This window comes from Clupea harengus, chromosome 14 (genome assembly GCF_900700415.2).
Source record: "Clupea harengus chromosome 14, Ch_v2.0.2, whole genome shotgun sequence".
Taxonomy (NCBI): Eukaryota; Metazoa; Chordata; class Actinopteri; order Clupeiformes; family Clupeidae; genus Clupea; species Clupea harengus.
In genome coordinates, this window is record NC_045165.1 from 13,843,910 (window position 1) to 13,862,716 (window position 18,807).

At 44.1% G+C, this 18,807-nt stretch overlaps 1 protein-coding gene across 3 annotated transcripts in view; it reads right to left on the reverse strand.

The window, feature by feature from the left end:
• The window catches only part of pcnx1 (pecanex 1), a 50,513-nt gene that overhangs the window by 16,261 nt on the left and 15,445 nt on the right, over window positions 1–18,807 (reverse strand). For 2 of the 3 annotated variants that reach the window (XM_031580978.2, XM_031580979.2), the window contains 7 exons: window positions 14,906–15,035; window positions 10,306–10,499; window positions 3,376–3,469; window positions 2,807–2,864; window positions 2,310–2,521; window positions 1,884–2,037; window positions 1,066–1,098 (listed from right to left, as the gene is read on the reverse strand). In XM_031580978.2, the coding sequence (XP_031436838.1) occupies window positions 1,066–1,098; window positions 1,884–2,037; window positions 2,310–2,521; window positions 2,807–2,864; window positions 3,376–3,469; window positions 10,306–10,499; window positions 14,906–15,035 (875 nt within the window). The remainder of the gene's footprint in view (window positions 1–1,065; window positions 1,099–1,883; window positions 2,038–2,309; window positions 2,522–2,806; window positions 2,865–3,375; window positions 3,470–10,305; window positions 10,500–14,905; window positions 15,036–18,807) is intronic. The other variant, XM_031580980.2, reaches the window with a different exon arrangement.

The window sequence follows — 18,807 nt, forward strand, 5'->3', positions numbered from 1 at the left end:
CACACACAGAGAGAGAGAGAGCGAGAAGAGAAGAGATAAACATAGGAACACCTTTATTGACACATTTATCTATCGATCACAAAAAGTGACTCAAAAGACAGAGAAATAGTGAATGACAGAGAGATAGAGAGAGAGAGGGAGAAAGAGAAAGAGAAAGGATGAGGAAGGAGGGTACAGAAAGAGGGATAGAGAGTGAGACAGTGAAGGAAAGCCGGCAGGAAAAGGGAGACAGAGGATAAGAGTGGAAGGGAACAGAAGACAGAGAGATGGAAGGAGGAAAAAGAAAGAGAGGAAGAAAAATGGAAGTGTGGGCAAAAATGAGAGAAAGAGAGGAGAGAGCGGAGAGATGGGACTATAAACTAGTCAGTTATTTTAGGCGGAAGCCCGAGGCATGGCAGGAGCCGCATTACTAAAACACAGCATTTCAGCTTGCAGTGTCAAGCATGTGTGTGTCTGTGTGTGTGTGTGTGTGTGTGTGTGTGTGTGTTTTCACACTCAAGAGAAGGCAGGAGATCACAGATTGGCCCTCTCAGTTTAGACTGAGAAACTTTGAGCCACAAACTGTTTCCCTGTTTGATATTGAGAACACACCCCCTCTATTTCTCTCTCAAAGAGTTCACCATCAGTTCAGCCCAGCAGTCTGCTGATTACTGCGGCAGGAATTATGATGAGAAGAAATAAAGAGAGGGAGCGAGGAAGGGAGAGAAAGGTGGAGAGGGAGAGAGGGAGATGGGGAGGAACAGAGAGAAAGAGAGGGATGGAGGGAGGGCGAGAAAGGAAGGGAGAGAGAGGGAGAAGGGGAGGAAAAGAGAGAAAGAGAGGGATGGAGGGAGGGCGAGAAAGGAAGGGAGAGAGAGAGGGAGAAGGGGAGGAACAGAGGGAGGGAGGGAGAGAAAGGAAGGAAGAGAGAGGGAGAGAGGGAGGAACAGAGAGAAAGGGAGGGATGGAGGGAGGGCGAGAAAGGAAGGGAGAGAGAGAGGGAGAGGGGGAGGAACAGAGAGAAAGGGAGGGATGGAGGGAGGGAGAGAAAGGTGATACCAGAGGAGGCCTGGGTGGGGCACTTACATGGCGAGGCGATGACGAATCTGGCTGAACACTCTGAGATGGAGAGAACAGAGGAAGAACCTGTTAGAGACTAGTGTATGTCTGTGTGTCTGAGGTGCGCGCGTGTGTCTGTGGTATAGAGGTGTGTGTGTGTGTGTGTGTGTGTGTGTGTGTGTGTGTGTGTGTGTGTGTGTGTGTGTGTGTGTCTGTGGTGTGTGTGTGTGTGTGTCTGTGGTGTGCGTGTGTGTGTGTGTGTGTGTCTGTGGTGTGTGTGTGTGTGGTGTGTGTGTGTGTGTGTGTGTGCATGTCTGTGGTGTGTGTGTGTCTGTGGTGTGTGTGTGTGTGTGTGTGTCTGTGGTGTGTGTGCATGTCTGTGGTGTGTGTGTGTGTGTGTGTGTGTGTGTGTGTGTGTGTCTGTCTTCACAGAGATCAGTATTCAACCCATCCACATTATTGCTCTGTTAAAACACATGTAACATTACATGATCGCTCTATAGATTGTTGGTGATCTGGAAGCACTTCTCACTTTTATACAAAAGACACCCTAGCTGGCAAAAGCAGATGGCAAGAGGCTTAGGACAGAAACAGATAATAAGGTAAATATAGGTAGCATGACCAGACAAGAAAAAGAGATGTGTCTACATGAGTACGACAGAAATGTGGTTTCGCCTCACACCCATACCCACACACAAATTCTAGTTCTAGAATTTCTATTTCTACTGCATAGAATCAAAAGCATTATAGTACAGTTGTGTATAAGTGTATTTGTAGGTGTATTTGTGTGTGTGTGTGTGTGTGTGTTTGAGAGAGGGAGAGTGTGAGTGTTTGTTTGCGTATACCTTCAATAAAGAGTATTGGCAGCTAGCAATGACGAGGCAGAACTGAAAAACCCAAATGTCAGTGAAGAACCCCTGGACCAGAAGCAGAGAACCCAGAAAGGCCACAAGAACCGCCAGCACCACCGCAAGAATGTTCTCCAGGACCTCTCGGTTCCTGATACACAAAGCAGACAGTCAGAATGCTCCAAGACACAATAAAAAGACAGAGGGGTCCCCTTGAAGCACAAGGTGTTTGTACTGTACTGTAACTGGTTCATATTCTTAACTTTATTGGCAAAAAGAATGCTATTGACATCTGCATGCGCTTTTGAAAGATTGGGTGTGAAGTAGAGTGTGTGTGTGTGTGTGAGTGGTGTGTGAGTGTGAGAGAGTGTGTGTGTGTGTGTGTGTGTGTGTGTGTGTGAGAGTGGTGGGTGTGTGTTGTACCTGTCAAACAGAGCGAGCAGCGTGAGCCGGTCGAAATGCAGGCCGACCCACAGATGGGGGAGCAGCCAGAAGCGGTAGTACTGTTTGGCCTTGCGGGCTGCCGTAGCCGGGTCGAGCGTGCCCAGAGGGGCCTCCTGCAGCTCAGGGCTCAGGTCCACGTCCTGCTGCTCCAGCAACTCTGGGTCCATCGTTAGCAGCCGGTTCAGACGGATCTGACAGATACACACACACACACACACACACACACACACACACACACACACACACACACACACACACACACACACACACACACACACACACACACACACACACACACACACACACACACACACACACACACACACAGAAACAAACTCATCACAAGGAAAATACTTCCAAAATATAATAGGGAATGCTGTATCTACTGATCTCGTCCTCACACCACTTCATCTCAAAAGGTCACACCCACAGCGATGGACAGACGCACACACACACACACACACACGCACACTTACCAGGTCATGGGGGTAGAAACGAACTGAGGTAGAACTGGAGAGATGAGAATCTGTTTCCCTGTGGAGAAGATCAAGTTCAAGTTCTCTTCCAATCCAATCAATCTGCAACTCTATCCCCCCTTCAAACTGCATGTGCTGTTATTAAAATAGGACTTCAGGGAAATATACATACTTAATTGATGTTCACGATTTCAGTGAAACATTAAACAGGAAATAAAAAAAATTATAATTTAGGATAATATTGAGGATGTGTTAAGCAACATGAGAAAGCCATTATTGAATACGGTTATTAGTGATTGTGACTGAGTGCAGTCACAACAGTTGAGAATGTGCTCTGACTGCCTGGCTCTGTGGTGTTGCGGTCAAGCTGCAGGTTTGGTACCCCGAAGACCCAGATTTGGTGGGGTGACTACAGTGATCATTAGTGATTCGTGTGCCAAACTGGTGGCACAGACGGCACATCCTCATACACACTCGCTGACCCACCCATCCATTTGACAAATTCGCTCTTGAGACAGGGCAAGCAGACGAGGCATGGCACTCGGAGTCGTCCGAAAGGGTTCACTTACCAAATGTTGTTGGAGGCTCTTCGGGTGGCGGGTTCAAAGTTCACCAGTGACATGTCACAGCCCCCGACCTCGTACAGAGGTGGGGTGAGCTTTCCTGGAATGACAATCACATAAATTCATACACCCTCACATACGGACAAGGACACAGATCCTTACAGAGCACTCATCATGGTGAGACACGGGCCTGAAGCCTGGGGAGGAAAATCACTTAAGGTGTCTCTTAGGCCAAAAGAAAATATTTCAGGTAAAAAAAGTGTATGGTTCTTTTCAACAATTCAAAATCTCAAAACCTGGCACCACACACACACACACACACACACACACACACACACACACACACACAAGGAGAAGCACTGCAATATTCACAGGCTGTCATCTTGAGTAGGCTTCTGAAAAGAAGCAATTGAATAATGAATATTTTAGTGCATAATGCACCAACCAGCTGTCCACACACACACACACACACGATTCTACAATTGTGGCAGGGTGAGTTGTACACCAACCGAAGTCTCCTTCAGGCATTGGATAAGTCATCTCCTATGAATGAGAGAAATAACCTCGACAGCAGATCACGTTTCCGTCAGATCACTGATCATCTCATCACTCATCGCCTCATCTCATATGAGCAGGCAAACCCACCGCCCCATCAGATAGCCTGTCTGTCTTTCAGCCATCACCGGCACACAAGCCCATCTTTCAGAGAGATCAACTCTAATTCACATCAGCTACAAAGTCTGTCATCTCATTTAAAGCAACACTATGCAACAACTTGCCACTTTTTGAGGTATGTTTTTATAGGCAACTACTTTTGGCATTATCTTCAAATTCCTCTTACTGGTATATAGTCAAGTGAATGGCATATAGGCACACCTGTTGCTCCCATTGGTCAACCAGGCAGTGCACTATGCAGTTCTGTGGGTCAGGATGGAACACCATGTGAACATGTATGAAAAGCTTAAAACAGCATGACATCGCTAACAAAACAAAAATCTTGTTAGCAAGATTTTATCAGTGCCAGCTGGGCTGTTGGTGGTCATTGCAAGGTTTTGCATGCCAGGTAGTTATCTCACTAGGGCTAGACCAAAACTCCCAAAAACTCCTTGACCAAAAAAAATCACTTCCAAGCAATATTCCCCAAGAGATAGTTGCTTTGTTTGATAAGCAGCTGTGCAATGACTAGGGCATAAGCAGTTGGTCATCATTCCAGGGTCATAATGTGATGAACAAACTGCTTAGTAATGTTCAGATGCATTTGAACCTATTTGAAGCAACTTGTCAAGAACAAAAATTACACAGTGATACTGATCAAATACTGATGAAGGGTGTGTACAAAAATGTTGATTTGCTAGACTGTCTGCTAGACTGTCTGCTGTCTGTTTTTATACCTTTCAGATGCGTTCTATACCTGCTGGATGTGGACGTGGACATAAGGGGTGTGGAAACAAAACTGGTTGGATAACGTGTCATTATTAGCCTGATACATAAAGCAAAACCAGAGTATAAAACTACCTCCTTGGGACTGGTTTCCTTGCTTTATGAACTTTAACTATACCACAGATATGGCATTTGTTAGAAACATGTATACAGGACTTGAAGTAATAACTTTGAACCCATCTCAAAAAACAACGAGAAGAAGAAATCAGCTTGCAGAAAATCCACATGTTCTCTTCAGAATAAGGAGACTGTTGCAGCTTCACATACTGCAATTCAATCCTGCTGATTATGTGGATCAATGGGTGCGAGAGATTAAAAACAGGAATTACACACAAAAAATTACTTTACATGTGATCATAAAGGACCTTCATCAGAATCCTCACCGCACAACTATCCAACTGTCAGGTAACCTAGGAGAACTAACATTATTCTGCGAAGGTTTTCCAGAACTACGTCAGTTGGTTCTGCATGCTCAAGCCCAAGAAGAATAGGAGAGAAGAATAAACCTGGCTATAGAGTGGGGTAAGGGATAATTTCCAATTCTATAACTGAAAGGAATTTAGGAAATCCACTTGCTCATAAATACATTTTCTGTGTTTACTGTGTATGATGATGACAATAATAATAATAATAATAATAGCCTAACGATGATTATAATTGTAATGCTTTCAATTACGGCAAGCTAGGCAAAGCAGAACGACATGTTGTCTATGGAGTCTCCCTTTTGATTTAAAAAAAAAAGTCTTATATTTCCTTCTGAAAAAACTTGAAACACATAGATTGAAGACTCTGGCTAATGCAAATGGCTAAAAATATACTATCTCAACATTTGTTTTAGCATAGAGGACATCGGAGGGAACTAAATACACTGAAAGCTTCGGACCCTTATGCCCACCAGCTGATCCGTGTCAAGATCCTCATCAAGTCAAGCTCTCTTAAGAAATGCATTAAACGCTTTTTTTTTTAACCATAAAGGCCTTAACACAAAAGGCTGCTGATGCATACCAATACATGATATTTGTGACTCAATTGCTTCAATACTGTTAAACATTACTTTCTGGTGTGTTCAAGGTATTCATGTTGCTCTATTCTTGCCTTCAAAAATAAAACACATTGATGAACATCCTAAACATAATGACAACTGGGTTATATTACAAACTATACACTGCTCAATAAAGACATTCCGATGTTCAGTAATATGTTCAGTCATATGTTCCATTTTACATCTAGCTACCCCGTATCCTTAAAGTACTGGGACTCAAAAGCGCAAGCATGTCAGACACTGTGGGGCATTCATGAATTCAAGCAGCCTACTTGTATCTATAAATGTATCTATAATAGTAATAAATAAACATCTGTATGGTTCCCTTTTTTCCAGCTTGTTCCTGCTCAGCTTTTTGAACACTTAACAAATGGCATTAATATTAGTATTAGCCTACAGCAAGATATTAATGAAAACTACATGGTGACATCATAGCGTTGATTATACACGGCTATTGCAGAATCTGCAGTATGGTCTGAGTCATGGGCGTCGCCACAATATAACTTGGGGGGGACACGTCCCCCTCACTTTAAAAAAAAAGTCGTTTGGACCCCCCCACATTTGCCCTCAAAACATTAGTGCATGACTGGTCTACTAGTCCAGCGTTCTTTCTTTCCATTGCTTCACAAGGCTGACATTGAAGTTGAGCCTGAATAACCTGATTGGTCTCATTGTACATCTTTGGAATTTCATTGTTCATAAAATAATTTCTCCCTGGCATATCGTATTTCCTGTCCAACACATGCAGTTTTTTCGACTGTGTATATTGGCACCTAAATAGTACAGATGAACTCAGCCACTGTTCTGCACAATTTACCTGCATATTAAGTTTGATATCCTCACTTCATATTTTATCTTAATTCATGGAATAATATTTTTTCCTTAAAAGCAGCAATACTGAGTTCTGTTCCAAAATGAGTAAGCTAACTACCTAAAAGGCATGCAAAAACCTTGCAAACACCACCAACAGCCCAGCTGACACTGATAGAAGCTTGCCAACACACTAACTGGGGTCTTTTGGCAGTTTAGCTTGCTTGTCTTCCATTTTTGAAGGGTGTACCAGCCCATTACACAGAACTACATAGGGCATATCCTGGATGGCTAGTGGGGAAGACACAGGTGTTTATCTGTCCTTCACATGACCATATGCTATCATAATGAATTTGAGGATGGTACCTAAACTAGTTGTTTATAAAACCATATCTCAAAAAGTGTCAAATTGTTGCATAGTGTGTGTGTAAAAATAAGATCCACCCTCAGGCTCCACCAGCATGTAGCCTACTGCATCAAGTGTGTTTCATTTGGTGCTCTTTTGTGTGCATTCTGATCTGAGGATCATTATAGGCCACATTAGTGAAATTGTAGGTTATTACACATGTATAGCATTTTCTCTGTACAGTTTAATTTTGACAATGAATTGGGCTACGTTCTCGCAGCTCCCCTGCGATCACTCGCTGTCTGTGAGTGAGGGCTGCCTGCTGCATGTGTGAGAGCTGGCAGTCGCGTCCACGCAGTCAATGCTTGCAGGCAGCCTGACAGTGAGCGGAACAGTGAGTGCGCTCTGATTGCGCGTTATTTTAAGTATCAATACTGAAAATCTGCAAAATCGTATCGTTTATAAGGTGAAGGTACTGCGGTACCTTTCTAGTATCGACACACCGTGCAACATTACACAAGCGTTATTAAAGGTGGACTATTGGTGGCAAAACTGGCAACACAAAGGTTCGGTGCACACATTGCCTGCACGTCTTGCTGAGGGCTGCTACTATGGCTACAACTTAAATGTGTGTCGGAGAGACGTCACTACAGCTGAGTATGTGTTCTGGCTGCCATACCAGCAAGCCTAGCTCTTTGGTGCTGTGGTCAGAGTGCAGGTGGGAGTGAGAGAATGCGGTTAATTACAGCTCTCTCCCTTCACTACTAAATGTTTTGGTGGTTTGACTAGGTCTGTTTACTGACTTTCTTCAGGTCAGTGAAGGCTGATCTAAGGCAGATCTCTTTGTGTCGGTCGGACAGATACAGATACCACTAAATCAACCATGATCACACAAACGCCTTTAAAGTGCCGATTCAGCTCAGATTAGTCATACCGTAAACCCAATATCATATTGATCACTCAAATGTATCACTCAAAATATGCTTAAAAGGCATGTGTAGAAATGTTGCCGTCGATCTTGATAAACATAGCCACTGCACGTTAAAGACAGAAGGTAACCTATGGCATGAACTCATGTGGTGACAAAATTAAGCCAATAGCCAACGATGCAATCATCAACACTCACCTTTTAAAACAAAGCAAATAAATCAAAGAAATGACAACACATCTCAGACGATACACAGATGTGTAAACTGTATACAAACATGCAACAATCCAGTGTTTCCCCTACCGTTATATTAGGGGGGCGCCCTGCCCCCCCAACGGCACCCCCCGCCCCTCCTGGAAGGTCAAGTTCATTTTGTTCAATTTTATGTTCTATAAAGCGCCAGATCACAACGGAAGTAATTTAAGATTACCTTTCCTATAGAACAGGTCTATAGCTTGTTATTTTATTAAACAAAATAAATAGCCTTATGTTATTTATCTTATTTACACGACGGCATGTAATTTCTGTCTCTACATGGTCGCGCGATTACAATTCTCTGTATCACGCATGGCGGAGTTCCGCCACGATGCTCACAAACACACACACAGAGACACGTGCGCGCACACACAGGTGAGCACGCTCCCACCAGTGGACAGAATTGGGCTTAAGAATCAGTGCACAGCTACGGACACTTAAGCTTTACAAAACACATTTCCAGGCGTTGATGAATCCAGCGATCTTTTCCTAGGTAGGGTCGAGAAAGAGGCCTAATGAGAATGGCTACAACAGACGTGGAAACAGAACGTACGCCCATGTCCGCACCGAAAATTCAGAAATAGATCTGGCTTCCATTTTTTTTTATCATTTTCCACGAGTTGTGCGTGGCCCTTTTTACATAGAGTTTGGTAATACATCTATGACATGTAATGAACATTATTTATTTTGCTGTGAATAATGAAGGAAGCAATACATCTGATTATTTCCCAAACCCTCAAGAGCTGTTGCCATGGAGATTTAACGTTACTTTCTGTTTGAAGATAAGGTAGCAGCTAGTGTTGAAGAATGGATGACTTTAAATTGGACGACTTTAAATTAATATATGAAATTGAACATTAACACCTATACGGATAAAATAAATAAACAAGGATAGCAAAACAGATTGATAAGCACAAAATGAGAACGGCAGAAACACAGGCAGGACGTTAGATGACGAGACAGATCATAGTGACACAGGCTGTTTTTTTTCCGTCATATGAAGGCTGAGACATTCATAACATTTTATTCAGTCTTACTGATGGTCCTTTTGTAATGCCAACATGTGCACTTCGTTGTGGATAAGTAAAGCCTATTCTGCTACATTTTTGTAGTCCTGGTAATCTTTTGTTTGGCATATTGGTGAGGTTATTAAGAGGACCATTTCTCAATCGTTTTGTTCTTGATGAATTAATGTTTGTTTATTAATCAGTTATTTTTCAGCAAATAATTCAATTATAATTACAAAGAGGACAATTCGCAACTTTATATCCCAACTTTCACTTGTTTTCGTCAATTTCATTGCAAAAAAACACCTACAAATAAAAACTTTCATCAGAACTTTTTGGAAAAGCTCCTGCGAAATCAGGAATTTTAGGCCGCAAATATCTCAAAACATTTTCTTCCAGAAGGCCAAAAAGGTAAACTGCAGTGACAAAAGCTGCACACTTTGGGGATAATTGTCATAAAAAGACATGTTCCGATGTTTAGTTCAATGTACAGTTAAATTAATTGTTCAGTTGTTATATTGACTGCTGTCATTAAAAGAAACACATGAACACCATGATTCCTTTAAGCGTTTGTGTCGGTGGCCGCGCCGCGCGCCGCGCACCGTGCCCCCCCCCCCCCCCCCCCCCCCCCCCCCCCAAAGCTGTAAACCTAGGGGAAACACTGCAATCTGTGTATTAGGTGTTAACTGTAAACAAACGTGTTACAATCTGTGTACTAGCAGCAGCTGCCACACCAAATCTGAACATAGCGCAACAGCACGGTCGTAGACAGTCAAAGAAAGCCTGAACTTGTGATCACTCCAACTCATATGCATAAGAGAGGTACTGAGCCCTTTAAATACAATTGAAGGCGGCCCACATTCAGCCACACATACACACACGTTAGGAGAAGGCAAAGCGCACACTCTGTGGCAAGGAGTGAGCCAGAGAGAGATTATGGCACTGACCACCATGCACCAATATAACCACAACAAAATGGCTGAATATTAACATGCCAGACAACGCTGCAGCATCCAAAAATGAAATAAAACCAAACCAAACTGCAGAACTACTTCTTCATGCTAAATCTTTTGTCCATGCACCCTTCTCGCCCCCCACTCTCCCTCACCGAACTCATCCTGAAGGCTGGTGTTGCCTGCTGTGGAGGCCTTGTCCTGAGAACATTCCAGCTGCGCGCTTCCATTCCTGGCCAGCAGGGAGGCGCTCGCGCTCAACACAGTCACCTGGGACGGGGTGCGGGAAGGCTGACCTTTGACCTGGGAAGTAGATGGCTGGGAGGCCTGGCTGAGAGCCTCCTGGAGACTGCCACAGGAAAGGGTGGGGGTAAATAAGAGATTTTGGAGGGGAGGGGTGGGATTGAGGGTAGAAAGGAGACAGAGTTTGCGATAGCAGATTAGGTAAATTATACAATATCACACGGGTATGGCAGGTTAGGTGCAGAGGTGTTTGTACACACACAAAGGTAAAACAGGTTACATGGTACACACACGAAGAAGCAGGTTAGGGTGAGGACATGGCGTATTCCATGGCAAGTTAGGCAGACATGACACAGAACAGCAAAGGTGAGAGAGGAGAGGATAAAAAGGAGTAGAGACAGGTTAGGTAGAGGGCAAAAAAGTTCAAGAAATAGGCGAATGGACCAATACAATGCAGGATAAGCTCATTAAAAGCCTGTGAGACAGCAAGAACAAGTTAGAGGCTGATGCAGTAAGAAGAGTGGACATGATGAGCGGTTAGGTGTTTGTGTGTAGGAGTCGGTGCTTATGGAAAGACAAAAAGTCAAAAAGTGGAGGAAAAACTCTACAAGCCCACACATCAACACGCCACGCTGAAATATTAAAACGGCTGCAAAAATGACTTCTACATGGCAATACATGAGTGTGATGAGGAGGGCAATATGTAAAAAGAGAGCAAGTGAATGTGAGAAAATTGAGGAAGAAGTGAGAGAGAGAGAGAGAGCGAAAGAGATTGGGAGAGAGGGATGAAAAGAGAGAGGGAAAACTGCATGCACAGCGCGAGAGAGAGCACTACCAATACCGCAACAATATGAAAAATAGCAGAAACCTGATCGGGCAAGAGGAAGGGAAGAAAGCAAGGAGGTTTGAGCCGGAAGAGGGGGAGAGGAGAGGAGAGGAGGGGAGAGGAGAAGTTGGTCCGGAGAGAGAGATGACCACGGGCAAGGAGCACGGAAGTGGCAAGGAGGAGAGGAAAAGAAGAAGAGAGGAAGAGAGGAGAAGCTGGCTCAGGTTTCATCAGAGGAAAGCGGTGACCACTGGCGAGGTCCTCAGAGAGTGCAGACCTCCGCTGAATGCCCCTCTGCTCCGGGCCTGGGCGGGGCAACCCTTCAAAGTGCAACTCCAGTGAAACTTTAAACGCTTCCACGCCGCTGGAAGAGGGCCTGTTGGGGCGCTTTGATGACTCTGCTCTATTTGAAGCTCTAAAATAGTCATTTCATCACTTGCTTTTGAGTCAGGAGTTTCCAACACATCAGAGGGCCTAAGCGCCGTGATGGGTTGAGCCTGACAGGGGCAGAGATTTGGAGTTTCAAGTGATGCAAACCATCTGTGCGATCTGTGCGCAATACTGTTGAAGGACTTATATTCTTGCAGCTGTCTGGACCCTCAACCAGCCAGGAGGTGGGGCTGATGCCACATTTGAATCAATACTAACCATTATGGAGAATGATTGATGCCTTATGACCCCGTTTAGATTGAAAAGCCAGGCAGCAAATCTTCATAACAGTGTGTGTAATCATCTAACTGTACTTAAAAGCGAAATGCTGACATAATGAAGTTGTGTGCTGATGTACGAGTGCCACAGCCCCTGGGATATTGAAGGCATCTCTGGTCAAAAATGAAAAACCCAAAAGGGGTACCTTTGGGTTAAAACTAACACACTAAATAACCTGAGAAACAGTGAATTAACACATAACTGATGGCAGATTCAACAAGAAATCTCATGGGATGATCTGCCCAGCCAAACGTGCGTTTGTGTGTGTGTACACGTGACAGTGCCTCAGGTGCCACCTGCTATTAGCAAGGGCAGATCTCTTTATGGTAGATAAATTAGGTACTGTATTATTACTGTACAAACACTGAAAAATATTTCTGGTCGATAACTTCACTGATATGGCTTCGTAGTACTTTGTTTTAAATTTGGTTTATGGGATTTTACATGTAATCTGCTCTCTGTTAGGAACGAGACTACTAGGGGTGTAGGTTTTCACTTTCACTCCCTGTAAGTGAGACTGCACATTAGAATATCTCATACAAAGACAAGCAGCCATGTTAAGGTGAAGAGACTCAGGAATGTATTTCTTTAATGCTTAATAAAAAGGTTGAGGGGATCGTTGATTTTTAAGGTTTTTGTGGACGAAGGCACATAGTTGTGATGAAGGGGATTACTTCTGTCAGGATTGGCATGGCGACGGGGGCCCTATCGACCCATGGCAGCCGTGGCTCTTTGCTTAGCATTTTTGTGGTTTGGCTGATTCTGTGGTTTTGTAAATACGACCTTCTACTGGGGTTTGGAAGAATGGAGGAGGGTTGCCAACACTGTAAACAGAACCCTCCCCCCCAATGTCGTTTAAATCCTAAATGATGTCTTCTCTATCAGAGTTTAAAGTTTACCCAAACAGACAGGCTGGGGGGGAGATATGAAGTCAAAACGGAGAGTGGACTAGCCTTTGGGCCATTTTCTGGAGCCACAATAACCTTGGGATTGGTGTGCAATGTGTTTGTGTGTATCAACCCTACCTCCTGTCTGACACACAGTCTGGGCTCTTAAAAGCAACGCATGATTCAGTCCTTAGCAATTCGTTCTTTTTGTTTTCAGCTTCACACTACAGGACTGATGAAATTGCAACACTGGAATTTGAGCTTGTGCAACTTGCGCCCTTGAGCAATAGTTCTGTGTATATCTATGAGGCAGTTACAGAGAAGTGTGTGGTGGGTGAGGACTCTTCCTAAGGGGGGAAGACAGAGGTGAAGACTCGTCCTCTCAGCCTGACCTCTCAAAACAGTAGTTTAAAGTTTAGGACTGCGTGTTTGTCAATGTCAGCAATACCTGTTGGCCAGGTGAGGGTGCTCTATTCTGTCACTGGAGGAGCCAAGGGTCCATGATCGATCATTACACGGAAGTGGAGGGGGACACTAGGAGGAGGAGGAAAGACAGAGAGAGGGGGAAGGGGTATGTGAAGATGGAGAATGAAAAGTAAGTGACAAAGAGGGGTGAGAGAGAGGAGATTTACAGGAAGTGAGAGAGGGAAAGAAATAGAAAAATGGAGGATAAAGGATCAGACCTAGAGAGAGGGAGAGAGAAAGAAAAGAAAAGTAAAGAGAGAAGAAGAGCAAAAGCAGGGCAGAGGTTGGGGAGGATAAGAGGCGATATTAACCTTGCAACCTCTGCCACCACTCTACTGATAACGAGAGGTAGACTGAGTACATGGGAGAGAAAGAGAAAGAGAAAGAGAAAGAGAGAGAGAGAGAGAGAGAGTACTAGAACTGGAAAGGTGAAAGATGAGAGATGAGATTTGAACATGGCGGATCTAGAAGGGAGCGAGATGAATGATCACAAAGACATGAGAGGACGAGGAGGAGGAGGAGGAGGAGGAGGAGGAGGGGAAGGGATCTCAGGAGTCTCATTTGAAATATGGATCTGAACATGAGTCGTTGCCATTGACTGTTCCCTCTCCATGAGACGCTCAATAAAAATGAACACCATGGCCTCAGTTACAGAGAGAGAGAGAGAGAGACGAGAGACAAAAAGAAAGAAAGAAAGAAAGAGACAAAAAGAAAGAAAGAAAGAAAGAAAGAAAGAAAGAGAGAGAGAGACGCAGATTCATAGACAACCAGACAGACAAGACAGTTGGATAAGAGGTCAGTGGGCTGGGGAAAGGAGAGGTCACCAAAGGCTTATGGGTTTCTACAGTTTGTCTTCTGGCGCATACTAGGCAACAGCCAGCGTCTATCTCCACCCAACTCTCGCTCCCGTCACAGGTAGCTTGTTAGATACTGTGCTACAGACTTTTCCTATCCATTACATTTACAGCAATTAGCTTAATGCTTTCACGACAGCTGCTTGATGCGGACTGAATTGCTCTTATATCGAGACAGAGGAAAAAGCCCATTTGCCTTGAGATGGTTATTAGCTGAGAGAGGAAGCAACCAAATGGCACAAATCTGCCAGGAACAAATGGCAGAGTTGGACATGAATGAGGGAAAAACATGACGAGAGGAAACAGAGACTTCACCAGAGAGAGCAGAAGAGAAGACAGTTTGCAGAGGGATCCCAGAACATGCCAGTCCAACCCCCCCCCCCCCCCCCCCCCCGAGCACCCCAAGGGGAAACAAACGAGCAGAAACACCATGCAACGTACCAGCAGTTTATACACCTCACAGCTGATGGGAAGTTAGTCTGGCCACATCGTCTGTAAGTGGGTACAGATCAGTTGTGGGCGCATAAAGTGAGAAATCAAACGCTCCATGCAACCCGATAAATTGCAGAAAAATGACAAGCCAAAAAAGGGAAAAAAAACAAAAAGGAAGAGGGATTAAAAAGTAATCTGTGCCAGCGGTGGATTGAGAAACGCGATGTGTGTGAGGAAGGAGGGGGTAGGGGGAGGATGGGAGGGGACGACCGGTTGCATGCTGAAATTAAGCCCCGCCTGTTTTTTTTTTGTTTTTTTTTGCCAAAGAGGCCAATCATACCTGAGGGGGGATCCGATGAGGGAGGCGGGAGGGGTGGGGTTACTCCCCGCGTTGTGTCGCCGCCGCACGGCTTGCCGACGGAACGTGCTACGCTCGCGCCGGAATGTTACGGCCTCCTCGCTGCCGGGAGCTGTGGTGGCAAGAGAGAGGACTGTAGTGCCGGAACTGTCTACTCCAGGTATAGTGACAGCTTTATTGCTTCTCTTACAAAAACACGTTCATCTTCACCTATGGCTTGTAAGATGCAACATGGTGCAACCTTGTTCATATACCCATATACAGTATACAGAGGAAAAAAAAATCTAAATAGTTCAGAATCAGTTCTCCCTTTTTGGTAAGCGAATAAACATCCCCACTAGGGCTGCAGGACTTTTATTTCCTTGTAACGGAAATACAGATCTAACGCCCCAAATTCCTGTCAGGGTGTGCAAGGCTGTGTGTTCACCTTCCAAACAGATAATCACAAACAATCCCTTGGTAAGTCTGTTTCATGAACATTTGACAATTCATCATACACTTTGGATTATAGCATATAACGTCCTCTGTAGAGTTTAAGAGATAGTGACAATCACATAAAATATACATACAGTTGGCAGATAAAGATCCTTTATCACCAATACTCCAGTACACCAATACCAAACATCAACCTTGATGGTATCAATTGAGGCGATATAAATGCCTCGCCCCTTGTGATCATTGACAGAAAGCCTTTGTGAAGCCTGAGAGGTCTGGGTATGCATCCTGACCATGACAGAAGAGTTTGAAAACAGGCATATCTGCAAATTTCAATCAATAGCCACAATGGAATGTCGGAAATGTCCACTTCTCCGGTAATAACAAGTCACCTGATGTGAGGCAGTGTGAAGCAGAATATTCTGATCCTACAAGCCCTGAGATTTGCTGACATATTAGTGTCTCCCTTTGAATGTGGTGTCTTTCTAAAAGTAATATAATCTACAACTAAGGGACTGCATCTCAGCTGAGGGACGTAGATATTAGGGATGGGCATTCGATTAAATTGTCTTAATCGATCGTCGGGAGAATTAACGATCGATTTTCGATTAATCATTAATATTTTTATATTAAAATTCGCTATTTATAGGCTATATTAAAATGCAGTGAAAAATAGAAAAAAACACAGCGTGTTTCCTCATTGAGATCTTTATTACAAGATGAACAACTCTTGTGGCAGTTAAACTTACAAGATGGACAACTCTCGTGGCAGTTAAACGGGATCCGTTCAATGGTTACACTTGAAAATATGCGCTGCTGTACTCTTAAGCAGCGGAGCCGACAGCTAGAAGCCGGTGCTCATAAACACAACTTTTTTTTTCTCTCTAACTAATTAATCTCACATTTTGAAATTCATTCATCTAGATTCATCGTGATTAAAAGTTTGTTTTCTTCTCAAGACTAAATCTTATAAATTAACGAGTAACTTCACTTCAGACAGCGTGTATTTTAGACACTGTTGTTTAATTGTATTTTTTTTCGTGCTCTCTCGCCGTCATACAAGGAATATATGCGAGACACAATGGTGCCCCTCGACGGTAAATCGTAAGAATTGTCCCCTGAAGCAATTCGAATCACCTCAGTCAGCCCACCGTCTTCAACTATGTTGATGGGCCGACAGTCACCGGCAACCAAAACTGTTACAGCGTTGGTAACCTTTTCACGGACTGGTCTAGTTCATTTCCTAGAGAAGTCGTGGAGTGTGGGTTGGCGACCATCTAACCTGGGACTGCTTTCTGTCGGGTGCTTTGCATTAAGGTGATAACTTAAACACGAGCTGCTTCTGTAATAGCTACATTCAGCTTGACAAATGCTACATACAACTTTAGTTTTGTCGATTGTTCTGTCATTTTGCCTCTTAAACAGAAACTTTCCGCCCAACAATCACCCAGCTCTCTCCATCTTCAACTACCGTCTCGGTCTCTTCTATCTAAATTGACTGTATACACGCGGCAGTTTCGTGCCATGGGTCAACGCGCACCGGAAGTAAACAAAGTTGCGTTAACTGCGTTCAAATATTTTATTGCATTAATCTCGGCCACAATAATCTCATAGAATAACGTGTTAACTTTGACAGCCCTAAAATAAATAAATTACACGCACACTACGCAACAGAACATGCATTTGTTTTAATCGATGAAAAAATAATTTCATCGAGGAAATTCTTAATGATCAATTAATCGATCGTCGATTAATTATGCCCATCCCTAGTAGATATACTACAGATATGATCTGAATAATCAATCTACAGCGGTCAAGCAGATTACTGACCAGCCAAAGTCCAGGACGTGAACTCTGTTGAGCAATCTGTAGCTTAAGATCCAAGACAGCACCACTCTCTGATAGAGTAGTCTTTTAAACCCAATTGACATAAAGCCTATTTAAACTATTTGCTAATACCTGGCTCTACCTAAAAAAAAGGTAAATATGGATACACTCCTAGGGCTTCCTAAAGGTTGGTAATCTTTAAAACATGACACACAAGAAGGCATTTTCTTTTACATGTATTCATTCAGCAGATGCCTTTATCCAAACACAAGGTCTGGGGAGAAATTAGACATTGAAAAATGTCTAATTTCAATCCACCCTGTAGCAATGTCTCACACTCTTAAACCAACAATCATCCAAACGCTAATTAGGCTCCATCTTGTTTCTTTCCCATTCCCATTTGTGATAATATTTGCATTCTTAACTTTATTAAAGTCTCTTGTGTTCCCACTTGCCAGGAGAGGGGGGGGGGGTGGCAGTTCAGCGCTAGGCTTGCCAACTCTGGCTGGCATCTCTTGCCATATCTCAACCGTGAGGCAAGCGGGGGCTCAGCCTCGAGGAGCAAGGAGTCAGGGAACGCTCGACAACCGATCCATTGACAAACACCCTGACAAGGAGCCACAAAGCCAGGAGAGAAACGCTCCGCGTTTAGTCAACGGTCCAGTGAACCCGAACCACAAGCCAAGAGCCAATCTGCCAAAGTGCATTACCACAGGAGGGGGGAGAAAGGAGTCAACGTCAAGCCATTAGTGTTTCCTTATTGAATCATGCCAGGGAGGTGAGGTCACAGGCTCCTGCCGGGTCCAGGGGGGTGTGAGGGGGAGAAGAGGGAGAGGGGAGACGGTCAGCAGAGCTTAGTGCTGGAGGGCATCTCTGCCCAGATGAGACAGCCCTCCTCAGGGACAGCAGCTGGGTTCCAAAGCCCTTGCCACAACAACCATACGCAGCAGCAGCAGCAGCTCTCCAGGAGGGGAGAGTTTGGAGATTTGGCCCACGTTCGTAAAGCCACTTCAACCGGAAGATTCACGGGGTTGGATTCCCAGTTCCCAGCAGGAGTAGCCTACATAGGGCTTTAGCTGTACCGCTGAGGTGGAGGTATTTTCTAAATGACTCACTCAGAGCACATTTAACCAAGGCAAACAAGGTTGGGTTAAACACAACAACAACTCTAAACATACAGATGAAAGGGTCTTTAGCACAGCTTATAGCACGCAGCTGGGCCTGGCTGTGGCCCAATACAACACTGACTATCAGGATACAGCGAGTCACCAAGAACAAGCGTTTGAGGGGTCACATTTAGACTATTGGGTCACACTAGTTGATAGGTTGTGAAATGTGGGGGCCTGTCCACGTTTCCATGAGGTCAACATTTTGATTGTGTCAAACTAGTTATTGAAATGAAATCATCCATCTTAGGAGCCAACATCAGAAATGTGCAGGATGTGACAAAATAAAACCACTTCAGGAAAGACTAGAGTATGTCACAGAGAAAAGTGGGTGGTATAGTTGAGGCATTCATGCTGTGGACTACAGAGGATCATTCAATGGCTGTACCTGTACACTGGGAAATGAATTATGTCCATCCCTCAAGGATATATCAACTGACACACTCACATTATGTA